The following is a 17,885-nucleotide window of genomic DNA, read 5'->3' as shown; positions in this document are numbered from 1 at the left end:
TTTACGTATAAAAAGTAGTTTTTAAGAGTTTTTGTCAAATGCTTTATAATATAGTATAGATTATTTTTTTTAATTTAATTTAAGTTTAATAATAAAATAATTTATTTTTGGTTTAATAATATATCATTTTATAAAGATAATAATTAAGTACTTTGTTAGAACTCAATGATTATCTTAATTATATTTTAGATTTTTTATATTTAAAATGAGATGTTTATCCTATATTTGATTGTGTTTATCTGCAGTTAGTTACACGAATTCAGTTATGGGATGAAATCGGATAGGGATGAAATTGTTTAGGGATGAACGAGTTTAAGAGTTTTTAAGAGTTTAAGAATTTTTAAGAGTTTTAGCCAAATGCTTTATAATATAGTATAGATATATATAATATTATTTTCATTTAACCTTTTTACAAATAAAATAAGAATAGATCAAAAATAGAGATGGAGAATATATCAAAAATATGTGTATATGAAGAGAGTACGTGATAATGTAATTGTCTAATGTATATATTAATAGAACCACAACAATCATATTAAATCCAAGAAATACAAGGATATCAGATTCATCGGGTTGGTTTGGGTTTAAATAATAGTAATTCAATTTCAACTCAATACCAATGGTTTGAAAATTTTACAACTCAATTAGATATCGAGTTGAGTTATTTCGTATTGGGTTGGGTTGATCGGGTTTTTGAGCACCCCTAATTGTAATTGTTTACGTTCGAGCATCTCCATATATGTTGTATTTTCTCTCTTTCTTTTTCTAAAGTGAAGATTTCTTCATACTCTCTCATTTTTTTAGAGTAGAATTTAGCATCGCTGTTAGAACAAATTTTTCTCAAATCTCCAAAATTTCTAAAACAACATAGCTGTTGAAATGTTGGTAGAAATAACGAACTAAAAAACTTTCTGTATTTGTTGAAAATTTAATTCTCCTTTCTACTTTCGTTTTAGATAAAAGTAGTCATAACAATCAAGTTCCGTTATCTACTGTCATCGCTCATATATACCATTAACTGAATAATCGGGTTCTAATTTTTCTAATCAATACGTTTTCGGAAAAACAATAATCGTAACATTTTTTAAATAACAAATAAACAGATAAAACACTGATATTATTGAAGGAGAGGCTTCTCTACGTCATGGCACTCGCTTTGGATTGCGTGTTCGTCTTTTTGTAAGAAACCCTCTTTTCCTTTAGCCCATAGCACAAAATACAACCCCGTAAACATGATAAACATACCCGTAAGGCTGTATAGATAACAAAACTATCGGATAACCGTTAGAAACCGTTTGACAAAGCTGAATGTAAACACGTTGCATATTAAATAACAGTTTCTAACAAATTTAATGACTTTCTGTGTGCATATCATGTTATACCTAACAAAAAGGTACAACTAACCAAGTGTACAATATACTACAACACAATTGGTTCCTTATTTCTTTGACCACTTAATAAAGTGTTTAACCAACTACTTGACACTTGCTGAATGGTTTAATGCAAAATGATTAAGAGACTTTTATAATATAGTGCAAAATGAAATATAATTGTTTGACAATTATTTAAAATGAAATTAGGGTGCTGAATGGTTAAAGGAGGCACAAGATACAAAATCATTCGGAGAGTTTTTGAATCATTAAGAGAATTTTTTTTTTTGTCAAACAAGATTCATCTCTTAGCGATTCGGATGATGTCTTTTAATGAAACTATTAAGAGGTAAACAAACAACCCGTTAGTATCATTATAAAAAAACTAACAAAATGTTTTATTTCAAAATTATACTAAACAAATTGACATTTAAAAGTATCGTATCAATTTATTGTAACACTTTTATATATGATGTCGTTTTATCCTATAAACTCAAATTCTATAAATCAGTATTATGACATTTAGTCATATTTGTCATCGTATAACACAGATTTTGTTGTAATTAAGTGTATACACGTTCGTAGTTGTATGTATTTCAAGTTATACAACGAATGGCTACAATTTATAGTGTATTTTGATTATTAATGCACATGGTACAACGGTTTATTGCGTTAGTAGTTCGATCGTACCTTCCAAGAGCAATAGATTGACCTAAGAAACACGAGATGATAACAGCGATGACGGTTCCAATGGGATTGAACATCGAGACCAAAACAGGCCCTCTTTTCTTCATCGCCCATGCATTGAAGCTAAAACAAACTCCGGTGATCATTCCCGCCTGTTCGTTTCCAAATCGATATTAAAAATTTATGCACATTGGCAATAATCACTACAACAAAATTAAGTTTATAGAACACCACCAATTTCTAAGCATCATAATATACTACTTTATACGACAAAAAAATAAAGCTTGTCATCTAAAGACGTTGTAATAAGTTTACATGACGCTTTTGTATGTCGTAACATGTTTTTTAGGACATTTTTAATATAAAGTATAGCATTAGCTATTTTATCAAACATTTTTGAGAAAATGTCCATAAACCCATCTTGGACAACGAATAAAAACGTCTTATAAATTTACTGCAACGTCTTTAGATATGACGAGTTATTTTTTGATCCTGTAAATTAAGTCTTGTAGAACAGTCTATTAGAACGATTATAATTTATACGTCTTAGAAACCCAATTTTATTGTAGTGAACGATATCAAAACGATCAAAACTCAGAGAAAAAAAAGGTTTTTATTCTCGAAATTTCAGTTCCTGAGCTAGCAATGATCCAGTTTGACTTTTAAGGTCAAACTACAAACAGGTAACTTCAAAATTATAGTCGATTCTGCAAAATATTGGAAAAAATATTACGATTACGTCAATCTACGTTAAAAAAAACAAGAATCTGGAAGTGATATTGTTTAATTTTGTGCAAAAATAAGTACCAATTTGTAGTAGAAATAGTAATGGGTTTGATCTCAAAAGTCGTTGAGTTCCATTGGCATGTCAGAAAGAGGTGTAATTTGACTTTTGAGGTCAAATCTCTAAGTTTGACTTCAATTTTGACATCGATTCTTTATATTTTCGAAGAAATATATAATAACTACGATGATATATCAAGATAAATCTACGTGGTCAGGTCTCTAATTTTAATTTTTCGATAAAGTAAGCATTAATTTCGACTAGAAAATATAACATATTTGACCTGATCAAAAGTCAAAACAAGATGATTCATACCATTAGAGCATAGCAAATCAGCTGTTTCAAAGACCAAATGGGCCACGGTGTCGGGATCGCATGTTTTTCGATAAACTCGAGTGTCGCAGTTAGTATCACACCGATTAACGATGTTATTGCACTTAACGATATAGGTGCCGGCATATCGACTAATGTTATAGCCTGCAAAAAATCAAATTAACCATCTTTTAGCGACCTGAATTACATCATAAATATTGGAATTATATCATAAATGTTGGAGTACAGTGTCAGCTAAACACAGACCATCAACTATGTATATATCCGGGATATTCCTTCTCTCTCTATAAGGGTCTTTTTAGAAGGAGATTTGAAGGGTATTTCACATATCTTAACTTGGTATCAGAGCCGGATACAATGTCATTTAGGGACTTTCCCCCGTCCAACCTTTGTTTGAGATGGCGTGTTACGGTGTTGGAGTTCACATTAGCTAGACACATGCCATCAAAGTTGTATTTCTTTGTCTATCTCTCTCTCTAGGGTTGGGTTCAATTGAGATCACTCTGTTTTCGTGATATCCGTGAGACCACTTTTTTATACTTAAAATTTCACAGCAAAATGCTGTGAAGATAAAAAAAAACCGAACATTCACAACAAAAACACTGTGAAGGTACCCTTCACAGCAAAAAAGTGTAACAAAGTGATTTCACGTATCTCACGAAAACAGATTGGTGTCACGTGATCCAAGCATATAAATTTGATAACATTCTTCTCTAACTCTTTATTAGTGCCTTTTTAGTGAGAATTTCCAACTGGGGTCCACATATTCTAACAGAAATGAAATTAAACTAGCGATAACTTTATCAGTTTTTTTTTTGCAAGGCCTATATGAATCTCTAGTGTTCTAACGACGATATACCTGCAAGACGACATCACTTGATAGAACAATAACAGCAGCAACGAGATAAAAACAACCGATAATCCTGTCCTTGTTGAAAATGTAAAAATGTTCGCTTCTTGAAGACAAGGGATCGTGTAAAAATACGTCTTCCGAGAAGGGATTCTTTTTCGTGCTTTGCATAAGGCTCATCGTAATGGCCCCGAGCACGCACAAAAACGTGCCCACTATCTTGACCCTACTATAAGTACAACTGATATCGACTTTCTCTAACCTGCATATGGAATTGAAAATCAAGCTTTTGTGAACCACGAAAATAAATGCAACATTTTCTTTTCATTAAGTTTCAATTCTAATTTACATGTCGATACCTAAAGGCCCAAGCGATGATAAAGATGAGCCCCGGTGCAAGATTCGGCATCGCGGTAGCCATTGATGGCGAAGTTAAATCGACCCCCTTTAACATTAAAGATTGAAACAACGTCACCCTGATCATACCCACACTCAAATTATGATTATGAGAAAAATTATATTACATGAAAATGTAACGTACTTTGTTCAATTTCCTATTTTGAACTCAAGTAAAATATAAAATTACACTTTTACCCTATTAATTTGTTGAAAATTACTATTTACGATATTTGTTTTTTCGTTTTTATTACTTATAATTTATTATTGTTTTCATTCTTATGGTTGTAATTTATTGTTGTTTTAAGAGTTGTTTACCAAACACTTATCGGGTAAGAGCTTATTGTTAAGAGTCATCACTCTCATTTACCTTATGGGGTAACATTCTCGACCATCACATTGGATTGATGACAAGCGTTTATAATTTGTAAGTGCTTACCGAATAAGAGTCATCACCCTCACTTATCGGGTAAGACTCTCGATCATTATCTTCTCTCTTACCAGGTAAGATTCCCGCTCTTTGTTATGTTCATCCGGTAAGATAATTGAACTTATATTATAACATAGTTGTTGAAGATGCTCTTACGTATACACGTATACTTGAATCAGATATCCCATCTCATATATTAAAAAGAAAATTTTGAAAATACGTTACTTAAAACATAATTCAGAAGAACAAAGTAGTTTACATTTTCATGCAATTTGCAACAGATTTCGTTTACGACGAAATCAATTGTCATAAACCACAATTTACTCACCCCGCAAACGATATCAAAACCAACTGAACCAGTAATTTCACGCTCAATCTCTTCGGCCATGACTTCCTGCAATATAAACATCACAAAAACCTTACAAATTCGACGTTTTCGATCGAAAAACACGTAAATAATCATGTTTTAAAAGCTCGAATACCTTTCGAAAAAGATGGCAAGAGGAGAGAGGATGAGAAAGGTGACGAAATTCGAAGAGATGATGAGAGGAGTAGGAGGAAGGCCAACAAACATGATATAACTCTGCAAAACCGAGTTTCCGGCGTATAAAAACTGGACACCGATTAATCCACCGATTATCGCAACATCTTCCACGAACCGCCGCTTTGCCTCCATGTCATGATCATCAACGGGTTGGGGTTTTAAAACATTATGAATGAGAAATTAGATCGAAAACCCTTGTTGAATTCTTCGGGTTTGATGGAATGTTGATCATGGTGAGACCCTTCTTGAATTCTAGATTTCGTGTCGTTTGAATTTCGATGAGCGGTTCGGGGTTTGAAACGATGGTGCGATCGTCATCTTCAAGAATTCATGTTGATCGATAAATGGTTTGATTATAAGATTGAATTCTGATGAAAAATGAGATTAGAAACCCTTCTCTCTTGTCTCCAATTCTTCTGGTTCGATGAATGATCACAGTTTTATTCAAAAATGTCTTCAATGATGATATAGATATAGATATAGATATAGATATAGATATAGAGTGGAGGGATCAAATGCAAACCACTCATATTTGTATAAAGCATGCAAACCACCCTCGTTCATCTATTTTATTGTTTAATTTTTATGAAAATTTTCGTGAAATTGTTTAACTTAAAAAATTGTTTCATATAATATTTTATGTTGATAAAGTTGTTTAATATATCATTATGAAATTTTAATGAAACTGTTTTATGTATTTCTCTAAAATTAATATAAAGAATATGATAATATTTATGATTAACAATCTCTATAATAAAAATAATTGATCAACCTTTTATAATTACAAAAAAATGAATAAAATAAAAAATTATATGATTGATTAAATGAGATTTATATAAATAACATGGTTTGTAAAATAAACTTCTACTAAATATAGAGACAGAGATAGAAATATAGATATGGATGTATATGAATTCTTTTATGGTTTGTAAAAGTTACAAATATCTTTCTTATTGTTTGTTTATTACACTTATGGTCCCCATGGTTTGTAAATCCATACAAATTTAATCTTTTGAGTTAATTCTGTTAAAAATATATAATTGTATCAGAGTGTCTCTAACAAAAATGGATGTCAAATCGGTTTTTAAAGGATAAATTGCATAAAAACGTAACGTACTTTAACTTGATTTTTATTTTGGATAACTTATTTTCAAAACTTTCATTTTGGTACCTAAAATGTAAAATTTTAAACATTTAAATACTCAGATAATCAGTTGAAGTATTAACTGGTTATCATGTTGATATGGCGAGTAATGTGATACCACACTCAATATTATTTGTTGAAGCATTAACCGGATACCACATCACTCGCGAAATCAGCATGGTAACCGATTACCCAGATAATTAAATTTTAAAACTTTACATCTTAGGTACCAAAATAAAAGTTTCGAGAGTACGTTACCTAAAATAAAAATTAAATTAAAGCACCTTACTTTTTATGCAATTTTCCTCTTTTTAAATGAAAACTTTAGAGTAAACTACAAATTCGGTCACTATGGTTTGTCAAAAACAATATTTTTCGTCTTTTCAGTTTTAAAATTACTAGATGGTCATCATGGTTTGCAAAAACATTCAAATTTGATCCCTCCCTCTAACGAACGTTAAAAATTCAATCAAATGAGGGACATGTTCATTCTTTTATCAAATTTTTGGTCATTTTTCCAACCAAAAACTACAAGAACCAAAATCATATAAACGATTTTAACTGGTTAAAAGAACAAAAAAATAAAGAGACAAAATGCTCCTCATTTAACGATTGTTAGACCATCTCTAAATATAACACCAAAAATATGGGGTCCTCAAACACTAAAAAATAACCAAAAAGTCTTTAGCCTAGCGGTATCGTAGCCCTTGACCTTCTAGGAGGTCAGGGGTTCAAACCTCACCATAGATGAGAAGAGTGTGTGAGTTTATTTATTGCATTTCTCGTATATAAATATTATATACTTAAAAAAAAAACACTAAAAAATATCTCATTTTCAACCATGCTCTAGAAGAACGGTGGGGATGTGGTTTACCGTGTGATACTTTCAAATGGCATATTTGCAGTGTGTTTATTTATACTGGTAAAAAATATATCTTTACCGTAAGCTTGCAGAGAAGACGACGGTAAAAGAGAGATTTTGACGGACGGTTGGAGTTGCACTTAGAGGAAGGAATCAAATCCGGACGTTTTTATGAATCACATCCATCTTATAATTTCAAAACTGTAAGAGGAAAATTATTATTTCCGACATACCATTGAAACCACATTTGTAGTTTACTCAAAACTTTATTATAAATATAACAATTTTTCAACAATTTAAGGGGTCGTTTGTTACCTCTTACTAGTTTTATTAAGAGTCAGTCTCTGAATCGCTAAAAAGTGAATCTTGTTTGTCAAAAAAAACAGTCTGTCTCTTAATAGTTGTAAAACCCTCTGAATGATTTTGTATCATATGTCTCTCTTAACCATTCAACACCCTAATTCCATTGTAAACAATTATATTTAATTTCGCAATATATTATGAGAGTCTCTTAAACATTCTGACCACCAAATCATTCAACATCAAACCATTCAGCATCTGTCAAACAAATGATTTTGCATTCTGAGCCTCTCTTAACCATTCAACGCCCTAATTTCATTGTAAATAATTATATTTTATTTTATACTATATTATAAAAGTTTTTTAATCATTTTATATCAAACAATTCATTAACTACCAAACAAACCCGTAAATGATCAATAGTACACGGAAACGATGAACAACAAAAAACTTTGTTCATGAATACAGGGATTTATGAAGAAAGTCTTTGCTCAAATAACAAGAACATATTTACCAAATTATAGCCATATCCAATACCTTTTCTTCTTGCAGAAACACTTCATCGCAGGCACTGAATCTGCCCAAATACACAACTCCAAATCTTGTTTTAAAGAAACTTCAGACCTGTACGAAGATGGCGACAACAGTGAGATGGCCAACAATGGTGAAAACCCCAATGGGTACGATTTGGTTTACAAGATTCAAGAATGTAGGAACTTGGGTCTCTGTAATCATGGCCAACAGATTCATTGCTACGCTTTAAGATCTGGGTCCACTTTCAATGGATTTGTCTCATCTGCTCTCATCGATTTGTACGTTAAATTGGATATGCTAAAAGATGCCCATAAACTGTTTGATGAAATTCCTGAACCAGGTTTAGTTGCTTGGAACTCGTTGATCTCCGGGTACGTTCGTTCAGGGAAGTTTCGTAAGGCTTTGAATCTGTTTCTTGAGCTAGAAAGATCGAGAATTCGTTCGGATTCGTACTCGTTTACATCTGTTCTATCGGTTTGTGGGCAGCTAAGTTTGATACGATTCGGCAAGGCGGTTCATTCTCGTATCGTTAGATTTGGTGTCGAATGTAGTACTTTCGTATCTAATTGTTTGATAGATATGTACGGAAAGTGCGATCATATTGAAGATGCGATCAAGATTTTTGATGAAATGTGGTTCAAGGATACGTTTTCTTGGAATTCGGTGATCGGTGCAAGTGTTAGAAATCAAAGAATCGAACTTGCTTTCGGTTTCTTGAATCGAATGCCAAACCCCGATACAGTATCCTACAACGAGATGATCAACGGAATTGCACAGTTTGGAAACATGGAACAAGCTATCGAGATTCTATCGACAATGCCAAACCCGAATTCATCTTCATGGAATTCGATTCTAACAGGGTACGTGAATCGAAACCGTCCCAGAAACGCCCTCGAATTCTTTAATAAGATGCACTCAAGCGACATACGAATGGACGAGTTCACGTTTTCGAGCATTTTAAGCGGAATTGCACGCCTTGGAGCGCTCACATGGGGGACTTTGATCCATTGTTGTGTGGTTAAGTCCGGTTTGGATGAATCGGTAGTCATCGGCAGCAGTTTGATCGATATGTACTCAAAATCCGGGCAGGTTAACACGGCCGAATTCTTGTTCGAATCGCTACCCGGTAAAAATCTCGTGACTTGGAACGCCATGATCTCCGGGTACGCCCACAACGAGAATTTCACGAAAGTGATCCAAGTTTTCAAACAATTGAAACACGCGAAAGATCTACAACCAGATGGGATCACGTTTCTGAACGTGCTATCGGCTTGCTGGCATAATAAGATGCCATTAGAAGTCGCGAACCGATACTTTGAATCAATGATATGTGATTACAAGATAGATCCAACGGTCGAGCATTGTTCTTGCATCATCAGGCTTATGGGTCACGAAGGGGAGGTTCGGAGGGCGGAAGGGATGATAAAGCGGCTAGGATTTGAGTCGTGTGCCGGCGTTTGGCGGGCATTGCTGGCTGCTTGTGGTGTTTGTGGGGATATCGAGGTGGCGGAAACCGCGGCGAGCAAGGTGATCGAGCTCGAAGGCGATGGAGAGTTCGTTCACGTTATGATATCGAACATTTACGCACAATTCGGAAAGTGGGAAGATGTAGGAGCAAGGAGGAAGATGATGAGTGACAATAAGGTAAGAAAAGAGGCTGGTTTAAGTTGGATCGAGTACTAGAAGCAAAGTTTGCTTAAGAATTTATTTGAAAATTTGAATGATTAATTGGTCAGAATGATTAAGAGACTCTCATGATATAGTACAAAATGAAATATAATTGTTTGGTAATTATTTACAACGAAATTAGGGCACTGAAGGGTTAAGGGAGTCTTAGGATACAAAATTTTTCAGGGGGTTTTAAATTCATTAAGAGAGATTTTATTTTGCCAAATAAGATTTATCTTTTAACGATTCAGATGCTACCTATTAATGAAACTATTAAAAGATAAACAAATAACCATTTACTCTTAGATTTGTCCTCACCGTCTTATTAGAAAAGGTCGGTTTGGATTAACATTTTCAAAGAAATGAACAGGCTCGACTTAACTTGTTAAAATTAATGAACGAAAATGAGTGACGAGAACTTTTTTCTAGACAGGCATGTTCAGTCCGTTAATATTTTTATTATGATTAACATTTTTTTTTAAATTGAAAATTATTATTATTTACTATTCTCACTTTATTATGATTCATGACGGTCGTTGATAATAACACTCTTTAAAAATTTAAAGAGTAAAAAAATAATTACCTTAATTGATCAATTTCTTGTTATCTCATTTGGTCATTTTCTTTATCAATACTCCATCATTTGAGAAACTTTTTTCTAGATTATGTACAGTATTATGTATTTATATTTAATTTTAAGTTGGAAAAACTGTTATTTATTTTAGGGTTAAATGCATAAAATAACAACCTACTTTCATAAGTTTTCTTATTATAGCATTCTACTTTTGTTTTTATTTATTACAGCAATGTATTTTCAAATTATTTTTTTATTAAGACATCGTACTTTAATTTGTTTACATATAATAGCAATGGGTAACCTGTTACCTTTTAAACCGGTTAACCCTTTGACTTTTTTTTGATTGTGTGGCTTTAATGAAGTGATGTGGATGACACATCATTTTAATAACTTAACTAAAATAAAAATAAAAACATTTTAAATTATTATTAGTGATTTTCATTTTTCATTGCTACGATCTAAAAAAACATTTAACTTTTTTTTACTTTTTTTTGTCAAGTTACATACAAATTAAATATTATAGAGTAAAATATTTATTAAATAAATATGAAATATTATTTTCGAGATATATATTTGTTTGTAAAAAATGTAACAATTCTTATTTTATGTTGTTCAAATAAATACATATCTTTTAAAGTTCTCTCTAAAATGTTAAGAAAATAAATTGTGATATACAATTTTTTAATATTGTTATATTAATAAATAATTCAAAAAATATATAATTAATTTAATATATTTATACGTCAAATAAATTTTTTGAATAAATACAATATATTCTTTTAAACATAATAATTTTTTGGTAAAAAATGAACAATTCTAATTTTCTTTTTTCAAAAAATACATATTTTTTTAAGTATTAGCGAGATAAATTGTGTTCTACTAGTTTTATTGGTACTCGTATATTAATGAATAATTTAGAATTTTTTTAATTCATTTAATATATTTATTAAATAACATGTAAAATATCTAAATATCAAAATAAAAAATACAGTGTTTAATAAGAACTAGTAAATGTTATAATAAAATAATTTTGAAAGTACAATGATATAGTAAGAAAGTCACATCACTATAGTACATGTGAACAGCCTACGTGGACAATGGAAACCTGATATAATAGGTAAATTTAAATTAAAAGGTTACCCAATGCTATAATGGGTAAATTTTTCAAAATACAATGTCCTAATAAAAAATAGTTTGAAAGTACATTGCTGTAATAAGAAAAATTGAAAGTACAATGTCATAATAAAGAAATTTGTGAAAGTAGATTTATATTTTGTGCATTTTGCCCTTTATTTTAAATTATTTTACATAACTTGTGATTTTATACAAGTTTTGTTTTCTTAAAAATATTTAAAAAAAAACTATTATGCCCTTAATCCCGTGGAAAAGCCCGGCCCATTTATAGGCGGAGTATGAACAAGTTTTCAAACAAATTCTAGAAAACTCCAAAAAAATCTACTCCTTATTCAAGTTTCCAGTGAAGATCAAACAAAATTTCATTGATTTTGATTCCCATCTTCCTTAAATATTAGAAAACTGTTGGCATATATTCTTATGACCTATAAAACTATGTAATATAGTAAAACAACGAAAAGAGTAAAATAATCATTACATTTATAGAACAAAACTAATAAATAACATTTCCACGAGTCTTTAAAAAACATATAAATCTTGTACCTAAAAGCATAGATAGATGCATACAAAAATTGAGCAAAAATATACCAAAAATCGCCCCAAAATAAATCAACGTTCGGCTCGACTCGTTTGAGAGATCGAATAAATTTTCGAGTCGAATCAGGCTGCACATATATTTTTTCAAACCAAACATATTCAAATGTTCCTAGATCATACAATCAAAATATATAGATTAAAACTAGTTGCTACTAGCACTAATCAATAAACAAGTTAGGGACTAGTAAGTGTTTACCGGTAAAATTTAACATTATCTTTTACTTAACAGGTAAGATTTTTGTCCACCAAAACGACATCGTATGCAACAATTTACCCGGTTAGCGTTTACCGTGGTAAGAGTCGTTGATCTCACTTACCGAGTAAGACTCTTAGTCCTTGTCTCGCACTTACCACGTAAGATTCTACCATATTGATCCGGTGAGATAGTGTGACTTGATAAGCGCTTACCCGGTAAGCGTTTGGTAAACGGCTCTTAATCAAGTTTTTCAAACCTAAGCCAATTAACAAATTAGCTGATCTCGAGTTTAAACCCATAAACGAGCTTATAAGATTTGATATTTAGGTCAATAATTTGTAGCTCAAAACTATTAGAAAAGCATTAAGCTTGAGCTCAAACATTGAAAAAGTATTCAAGCACGAGCACTATTTTAAAATATTCGAACTAGAGTCGGGTATTATTTTCTCGAGTCGATCCCAAACAACCTGCTAATCAACTCAACTGGTTAACATTATGGCAAGTCATTACTAGCAATGTAGCATGTTAACAAGAGCTTATAAAAGGACATAAACCACATCTAAAACCAATGTTGGATGGTTTGGAGTCTTAAGAGTCGTTTACCAAATACTTACCTGGTAAGTGTTTACCAATAAAATTTAACACTATTGTTTACTTACCGGATAAGATTTTGGTCCACCAAAACGACATCGAATGCAACAATTTTCCCGGTAAGTGCTTACCGTGGTAAGAATCGTCGCCCTCACTTACCGGGTAAGACTCTTGATAATTGTCTTGCTCTTACCGGGTAAGATTTTTGGTCCTTACCATGTTCATCCAGTGAGGAAATGTGACATGGTAAGCGCTTACCCGAGTAAGCGTTTCATAAACGGCCCCTTACTCTATTTGAACTTGTGTTCTAATACAGGTAATGACATGACATTCTAGGAGAAACAATGCGATTGCCCCTGGAAATCCAAACAGCCCTAATAAATCCTACTTCCAAACCTGACAGCCCCCGTAATTCCCACTTTCATGGGCCAAATAAACCCGACATCCAAACCAAACAAACCCAGTAAATCTCACTCGAAAGTCGAAAGTAGAGTGTTGGAGGCATGAGAAAAGGATATCAAACCAAAAACCAAAAGAAAGAATGTCAACATGAGTAAATGTAAACAAAAATGCCAAGCAAACCAAATTAATCCCGTATATCCCACTTGAAGGTAGAATCTAGGGGTTGGGGTGTACTCCAAATAGTAGATGTAGTTGTTTCCATGAAGACCCCAACTTTTGAAACAGTGTATGTGAAAAACACTAAAATAAACACTCGAATTGAATTTTTTTTTGTGCTACTGAGAACCAAGCTGTTTTCTAGAGGTTCAAGCATCTTTTATGAATTACAAAATAATCGGGATGAATTACAGAACCTGCTTTCTCGTTCAATGAGGTAACGTTTCTCAGTCCAAATTTCCGCTAACAAGTCACCTTGGAACCGATAAACCCAGCTCTAGTTCAAACAAAAAGAACCCATATCAGATACGGATAGGAGCTTCGATTTCTACCAAACTAATTGCAATCATGATGCAAAATATGTATCTATCTAAATGGTTTTTACTTCCTTATTAACATTGTGAAAATGTATAAAAGATAATCTGAGTAGAGTTCCGTCTTATTTGAGCATGATGAAAGCAAGCCCACCTCAAGAAACGGCAAAATGTATCACGTTCCATCAAATTCATCTGGGGAAAAGGAGAATTTCATGTTACTACAATACTCTAGCGTGAGTCGTTTCATGTGGACATCCTACGTGAACAATATGCAACAAGTCGTTTTAAATTAAGTTATAGCAACTTTGAGTTTGGAGTATCCTACTTTCACACAGGGTTCAACAAGCAATCAAAATTTCAAAATGGTGTCGGGAATCATTAAATGCATAATGTTTGGTCCGAGTAAAGTTCCTTGCAATTAGCATGATGACCGGAGCCCACCTCTACAAACAGCACAATGTATCACGAATTCACGATCCATCAATTGCATCTGGGAAAAGGAGAATTCTTGTTACTATTATACTCTGATTTCAGCTATAGGCATGAACTCAAACTCAGAACTCTTGTTTGATAAATTGACCTGATTGATAAATTGGATAGGATTTGAAGACCAATAAAAACTAGGGAAGTTTTAATCAAATATAACCATATCCATATGCTTTAACTACTAATTGGCCCGGCAAGTTGAAGAGCTAGAACTAAAACAAAAAGTATCACATACCAAATTCATAAAAAAGCAAATCAATCATACACAACGCTCATAAATTTCCCAGATCATCTTTAGAAGCAAGTATTAAGCACAAATAAAACGGTGATTGTAACTCGGTCTATTTAAAAGCCTAAAACTTCTAAGATCATTAACAAAGCACTCATACTTGAGATGATGACAGGTCTCGTAAATCCCAGTTCATTGTTTCAGGCATTGGAAAATTCATGTGCCTGCAGGAACCAAATTCCAGTCAGATTACTGGTCAATGCATCTCTCTCACTAGCTGAGATGCTTTCGAGTATCTTATTGTGAAAAAGATTCTACAGTTCATTTTGGTAGGGTGAAAAATGAGTTTAAGATGGAATAGGGAGGGACTCGTTTAGGAACCTTATATATTTTAGGAATTCAAGAACCACCTTTTTGTGAGTATCCATGATGGATAACGTGATAAAATATTCATAATTAGGGGTGCTCAAAATATCGACCAACCCGGCCAACCCATCCCGAAAAAACTCAACCCAAGGTAACCCGACACATAGTTACAAAATTAGGCTTACCCACATCTGTTAGGTTGGAATTGGGTTAGGGTCATTTGAACCCAACCAACCTAAGCAGATGAACCAGATGCCTTTCTATATTATGGATTTAAGATGATTCTAAAGCCCTTGATTAACATATGTACATTAGACATTATACCAATCCATAATTAGCTATATTCAAAATTATATTACAATTTCAACCGTAATTTTACTTTTTTATTTACATGAACCTTCAACTTTCATTTTTGAGTTTGTTATCCCTTTTTCTATGTTACCATTTTGATTTTATTTCATGTAAACATAAACATTAACTAGATTGTAAAACGATGCACCAAAGTTTCAACCAGGGACGGACCCAATGTAGAGCATACGGTGGCCCATGACACCAGTGTAAAAAATTATAGGGTGGTGTAAAGTGCCACCGTATCAATTTGTTGTGTGCCACCGTATATATTTTGAAACTACAATGAAGACACAATTTTCCTTGGTAGAGTTGGTTTGAAAGGCTTTTCTTCCACCCTAGACCCGAGTTCGAATCCCGTTGGTATCATTTTCTTAGTTTTTAGCTTTTAATTTCATATTTATTATGTTTCTGGAAAAAAAGATTGCAATAAGAGACTTGAACACAAGACCTCACGTATGAAAAGCAATGTGAACTAACCAACAGCCCAATAATGATTTTGTGAAAAATACCCTATATTTGTTTCTTAGTCAAATGGTGCCACCCTTCGAAAAAGAAATTGGGTCTGCCCCTGGTTTCAACCCGACCAACCCAACCCGCATGGTTTGAGTTGGGTTGGGTTGTAGTTTTGCTTGGGTTGGGTTGGGTTGAGATTTTCCAAACCGCAAACATTGGGTTGGCATTCAAATGCCTTCGACGCGTCCAACCCAACCCATGTGCAGCCTATTCATGATCATGCAAGTGTTTACATCAATGTAATAATGTGATTCTAGTCAAGCACATTTAAAAGAACATGTTGTCATGAAAGCCATCACCTCTAGAAAAAAGCACTACAACAATCAAACAACATACATAATGAGCATGCAGTGCTTGTTTATTATCTCATGGGAGAAGTCATGACTCACAGTCAAATAACAAAAAAGATATTAGAGGTCGGGAGAGGTACGGCAGAGTGTACCCTGTGAAAGTGATCTGCAACTCCTTGAAGTTGTGCTCAGGCAGGATGTCAATCTTGCTGCAGCAACCGCATTGTGTAGGGGTAACAGTGACTGAACACATCCAAGTTCGGCTGGGCACCTATCAGGGACATCATTGCAAACTCATCAACATCTTTCATCTACCAACACTTTGTTCTCGAGTCCCTTTTTACAAAGGAAAGGGAAGGAAAGGAGGGGGAAAGAAAAAATACGGTGTTCTTGAGTGTTTTTTGGGAGGGAAAGAAAAGAAAAAGGAAGGAAAAAGACCGATTTTCCTCCCAGCACTTTCCTCCCAAATATGAGAGGAAAGGTAAGGAAAGGAAAGGAAAGAATTAAATATTTATAAATTACACACCTACCCATCAATTATAATCCGTTCTAAAATAAATAAGGGCGTATTTGAAAGTTGGCATCTTTCCTTTCCTTTCACTCCTGTTCAAAGAACATAAAACTTTATTTTCTTCCGTTCCATTTCTTTTCTTTCCTTTTTGCTCTCAAGAACACAAATAAAGAAGTTTCTTTCTTTTCATTTCCTTTCGTTTCTTTTCTTCTTAAATTTGAGAACACAGCGTTAATGCTATAGAACTTTTCTCAAAGGTTTCTTACACAGTATATTCAACCATAGGATATTAACATGTTAACAGCAACAAGGTTCAGCAATTTTTCATTAAAACCCTCAAGGACTTTAGCAAATGTTAACTATAAGTTTCATTGTTAGATCATTTGAATCAGGAATTGTTTAGGTTTTCATAGTTTCTTGATCTTGATATATCATATAGGGTTTCCTAGTTGTTTTAAGTTCCATTTCATTTGCATAATTGTTGAGTGTTAAATCATTTGAACCAAGAATTCTTTTTAAGTTTTCTTATCTTCATATATCATGGGATTAGTATCTCTTATACTATTTTTCCAAAATTAACCTGTACCATTATTAATACCATATGCTTCATAGAACAAACACTTCCAATTTTCTAATTTCAAGATAGCAAGCTTCACAAAAGGATTCAAAGTACAGTGATGAAGCGTACATTTTTAGTCATTCACACTTCTTATGTAGTAGTGTTTTATGCTCCCAACATTCAACAATCAAACACCCCTTTCTGAACTCCACGTATATTATTGTCTACATAAACATCATCAAACAGTATCATTTCCCACTCAATTCGACTCCTATTTTCACATTTCTTTCTTGCAAAGTAGATTATAATTCACATACAAAACCCTAATTAAACCTCTTAATCGACCGTACTCACATCAGTTATAAACCTTAGATTAACATAAAAATATCTTGTTTTTAAGAAGAAAATACACACCTTGACAGAGAGAATCGAGGAACTGGTGAGGTATTGGACCTGGTTGGAAGAGGGAATTTTGGGGACGAAGGCGCGGATTTGGGCATGGAAGCCGACTTAAAAGCGGATTTGAGATTTGAAATTGAAGCTTTGTTCATGAATCTGTTGCATCTTGAAGCCATAGCCAATATCGCGAGATCGGAGATCTGATGAAAAATGTCGATAATCCAATCCAATTGATTGTTTTCTAGGGTT

The 17,885-nt window shown here is 32.9% G+C and overlaps 3 protein-coding genes across 11 annotated transcripts; 1 reads left to right on the top strand and 2 right to left on the bottom strand.

The window, feature by feature from the left end:
• Positions 1-1,117: 1,117 nt before the first annotated feature.
• Positions 1,118-5,526, bottom strand: LOC112529536 (WAT1-related protein At5g47470). Its single transcript, XM_025140858.1, has 7 exons — positions 5,333-5,526; positions 5,179-5,244; positions 4,384-4,500; positions 4,034-4,286; positions 3,157-3,318; positions 2,061-2,209; positions 1,118-1,253 (listed from the first exon to the last, which is right to left on the bottom strand). Exons 1-7 carry the CDS (start codon positions 5,524-5,526, stop codon positions 1,118-1,120), a joined length of 1,077 nt encoding a protein of 358 aa, XP_024996626.1.
• Positions 5,527-8,174: 2,648 nt separating this feature from the next.
• On the top strand, positions 8,175-12,379 carry LOC112529534 (putative pentatricopeptide repeat-containing protein At5g47460). The gene is made up of 2 exons (XM_025140857.1): positions 8,175-9,910; positions 12,346-12,379. Exons 1-2 carry the CDS (start codon positions 8,175-8,177, stop codon positions 12,377-12,379), a joined length of 1,770 nt encoding a protein of 589 aa, XP_024996625.1.
• A 1,175-nt stretch (positions 12,380-13,554) lies between these two features.
• Positions 13,555-17,885, bottom strand: LOC112529745. Of its 9 annotated transcripts, none has more exons than XM_025141124.1 (5): positions 17,652-17,885; positions 16,267-16,438; positions 14,808-14,871; positions 14,084-14,124; positions 13,555-13,892 (listed from the first exon to the last, which is right to left on the bottom strand). In XM_025141124.1, the coding sequence occupies exons 1-2, from the start codon at positions 17,810-17,812 to the stop codon at positions 16,288-16,290; spliced, it is 312 nt and encodes a 103-aa protein (XP_024996892.1). In that variant the 5' UTR covers positions 17,813-17,885; the 3' UTR covers positions 13,555-13,892; positions 14,084-14,124; positions 14,808-14,871; positions 16,267-16,287. The 9 variants fall into 9 exon arrangements, with proteins under 9 accessions (XP_024996892.1, XP_024996898.1, XP_024996897.1 ...); XM_025141130.1 differs by lacking the exon at positions 14,084-14,124 and adding an exon at positions 14,374-14,422 and having other exon boundaries at positions 16,320-16,438; XM_025141129.1 differs by having other exon boundaries at positions 16,320-16,438.

Source organism: Cynara cardunculus (assembly GCF_001531365.2).
Source record: "Cynara cardunculus var. scolymus isolate 2C chromosome LG 16, CcrdV1, whole genome shotgun sequence".
Classification (NCBI taxonomy): domain Eukaryota; kingdom Viridiplantae; phylum Streptophyta; class Magnoliopsida; order Asterales; family Asteraceae; genus Cynara; species Cynara cardunculus.
The sequence above is the reverse complement of the archived record's forward strand: the minus strand, read 5'-3'. Positions and strand labels throughout refer to the sequence as shown.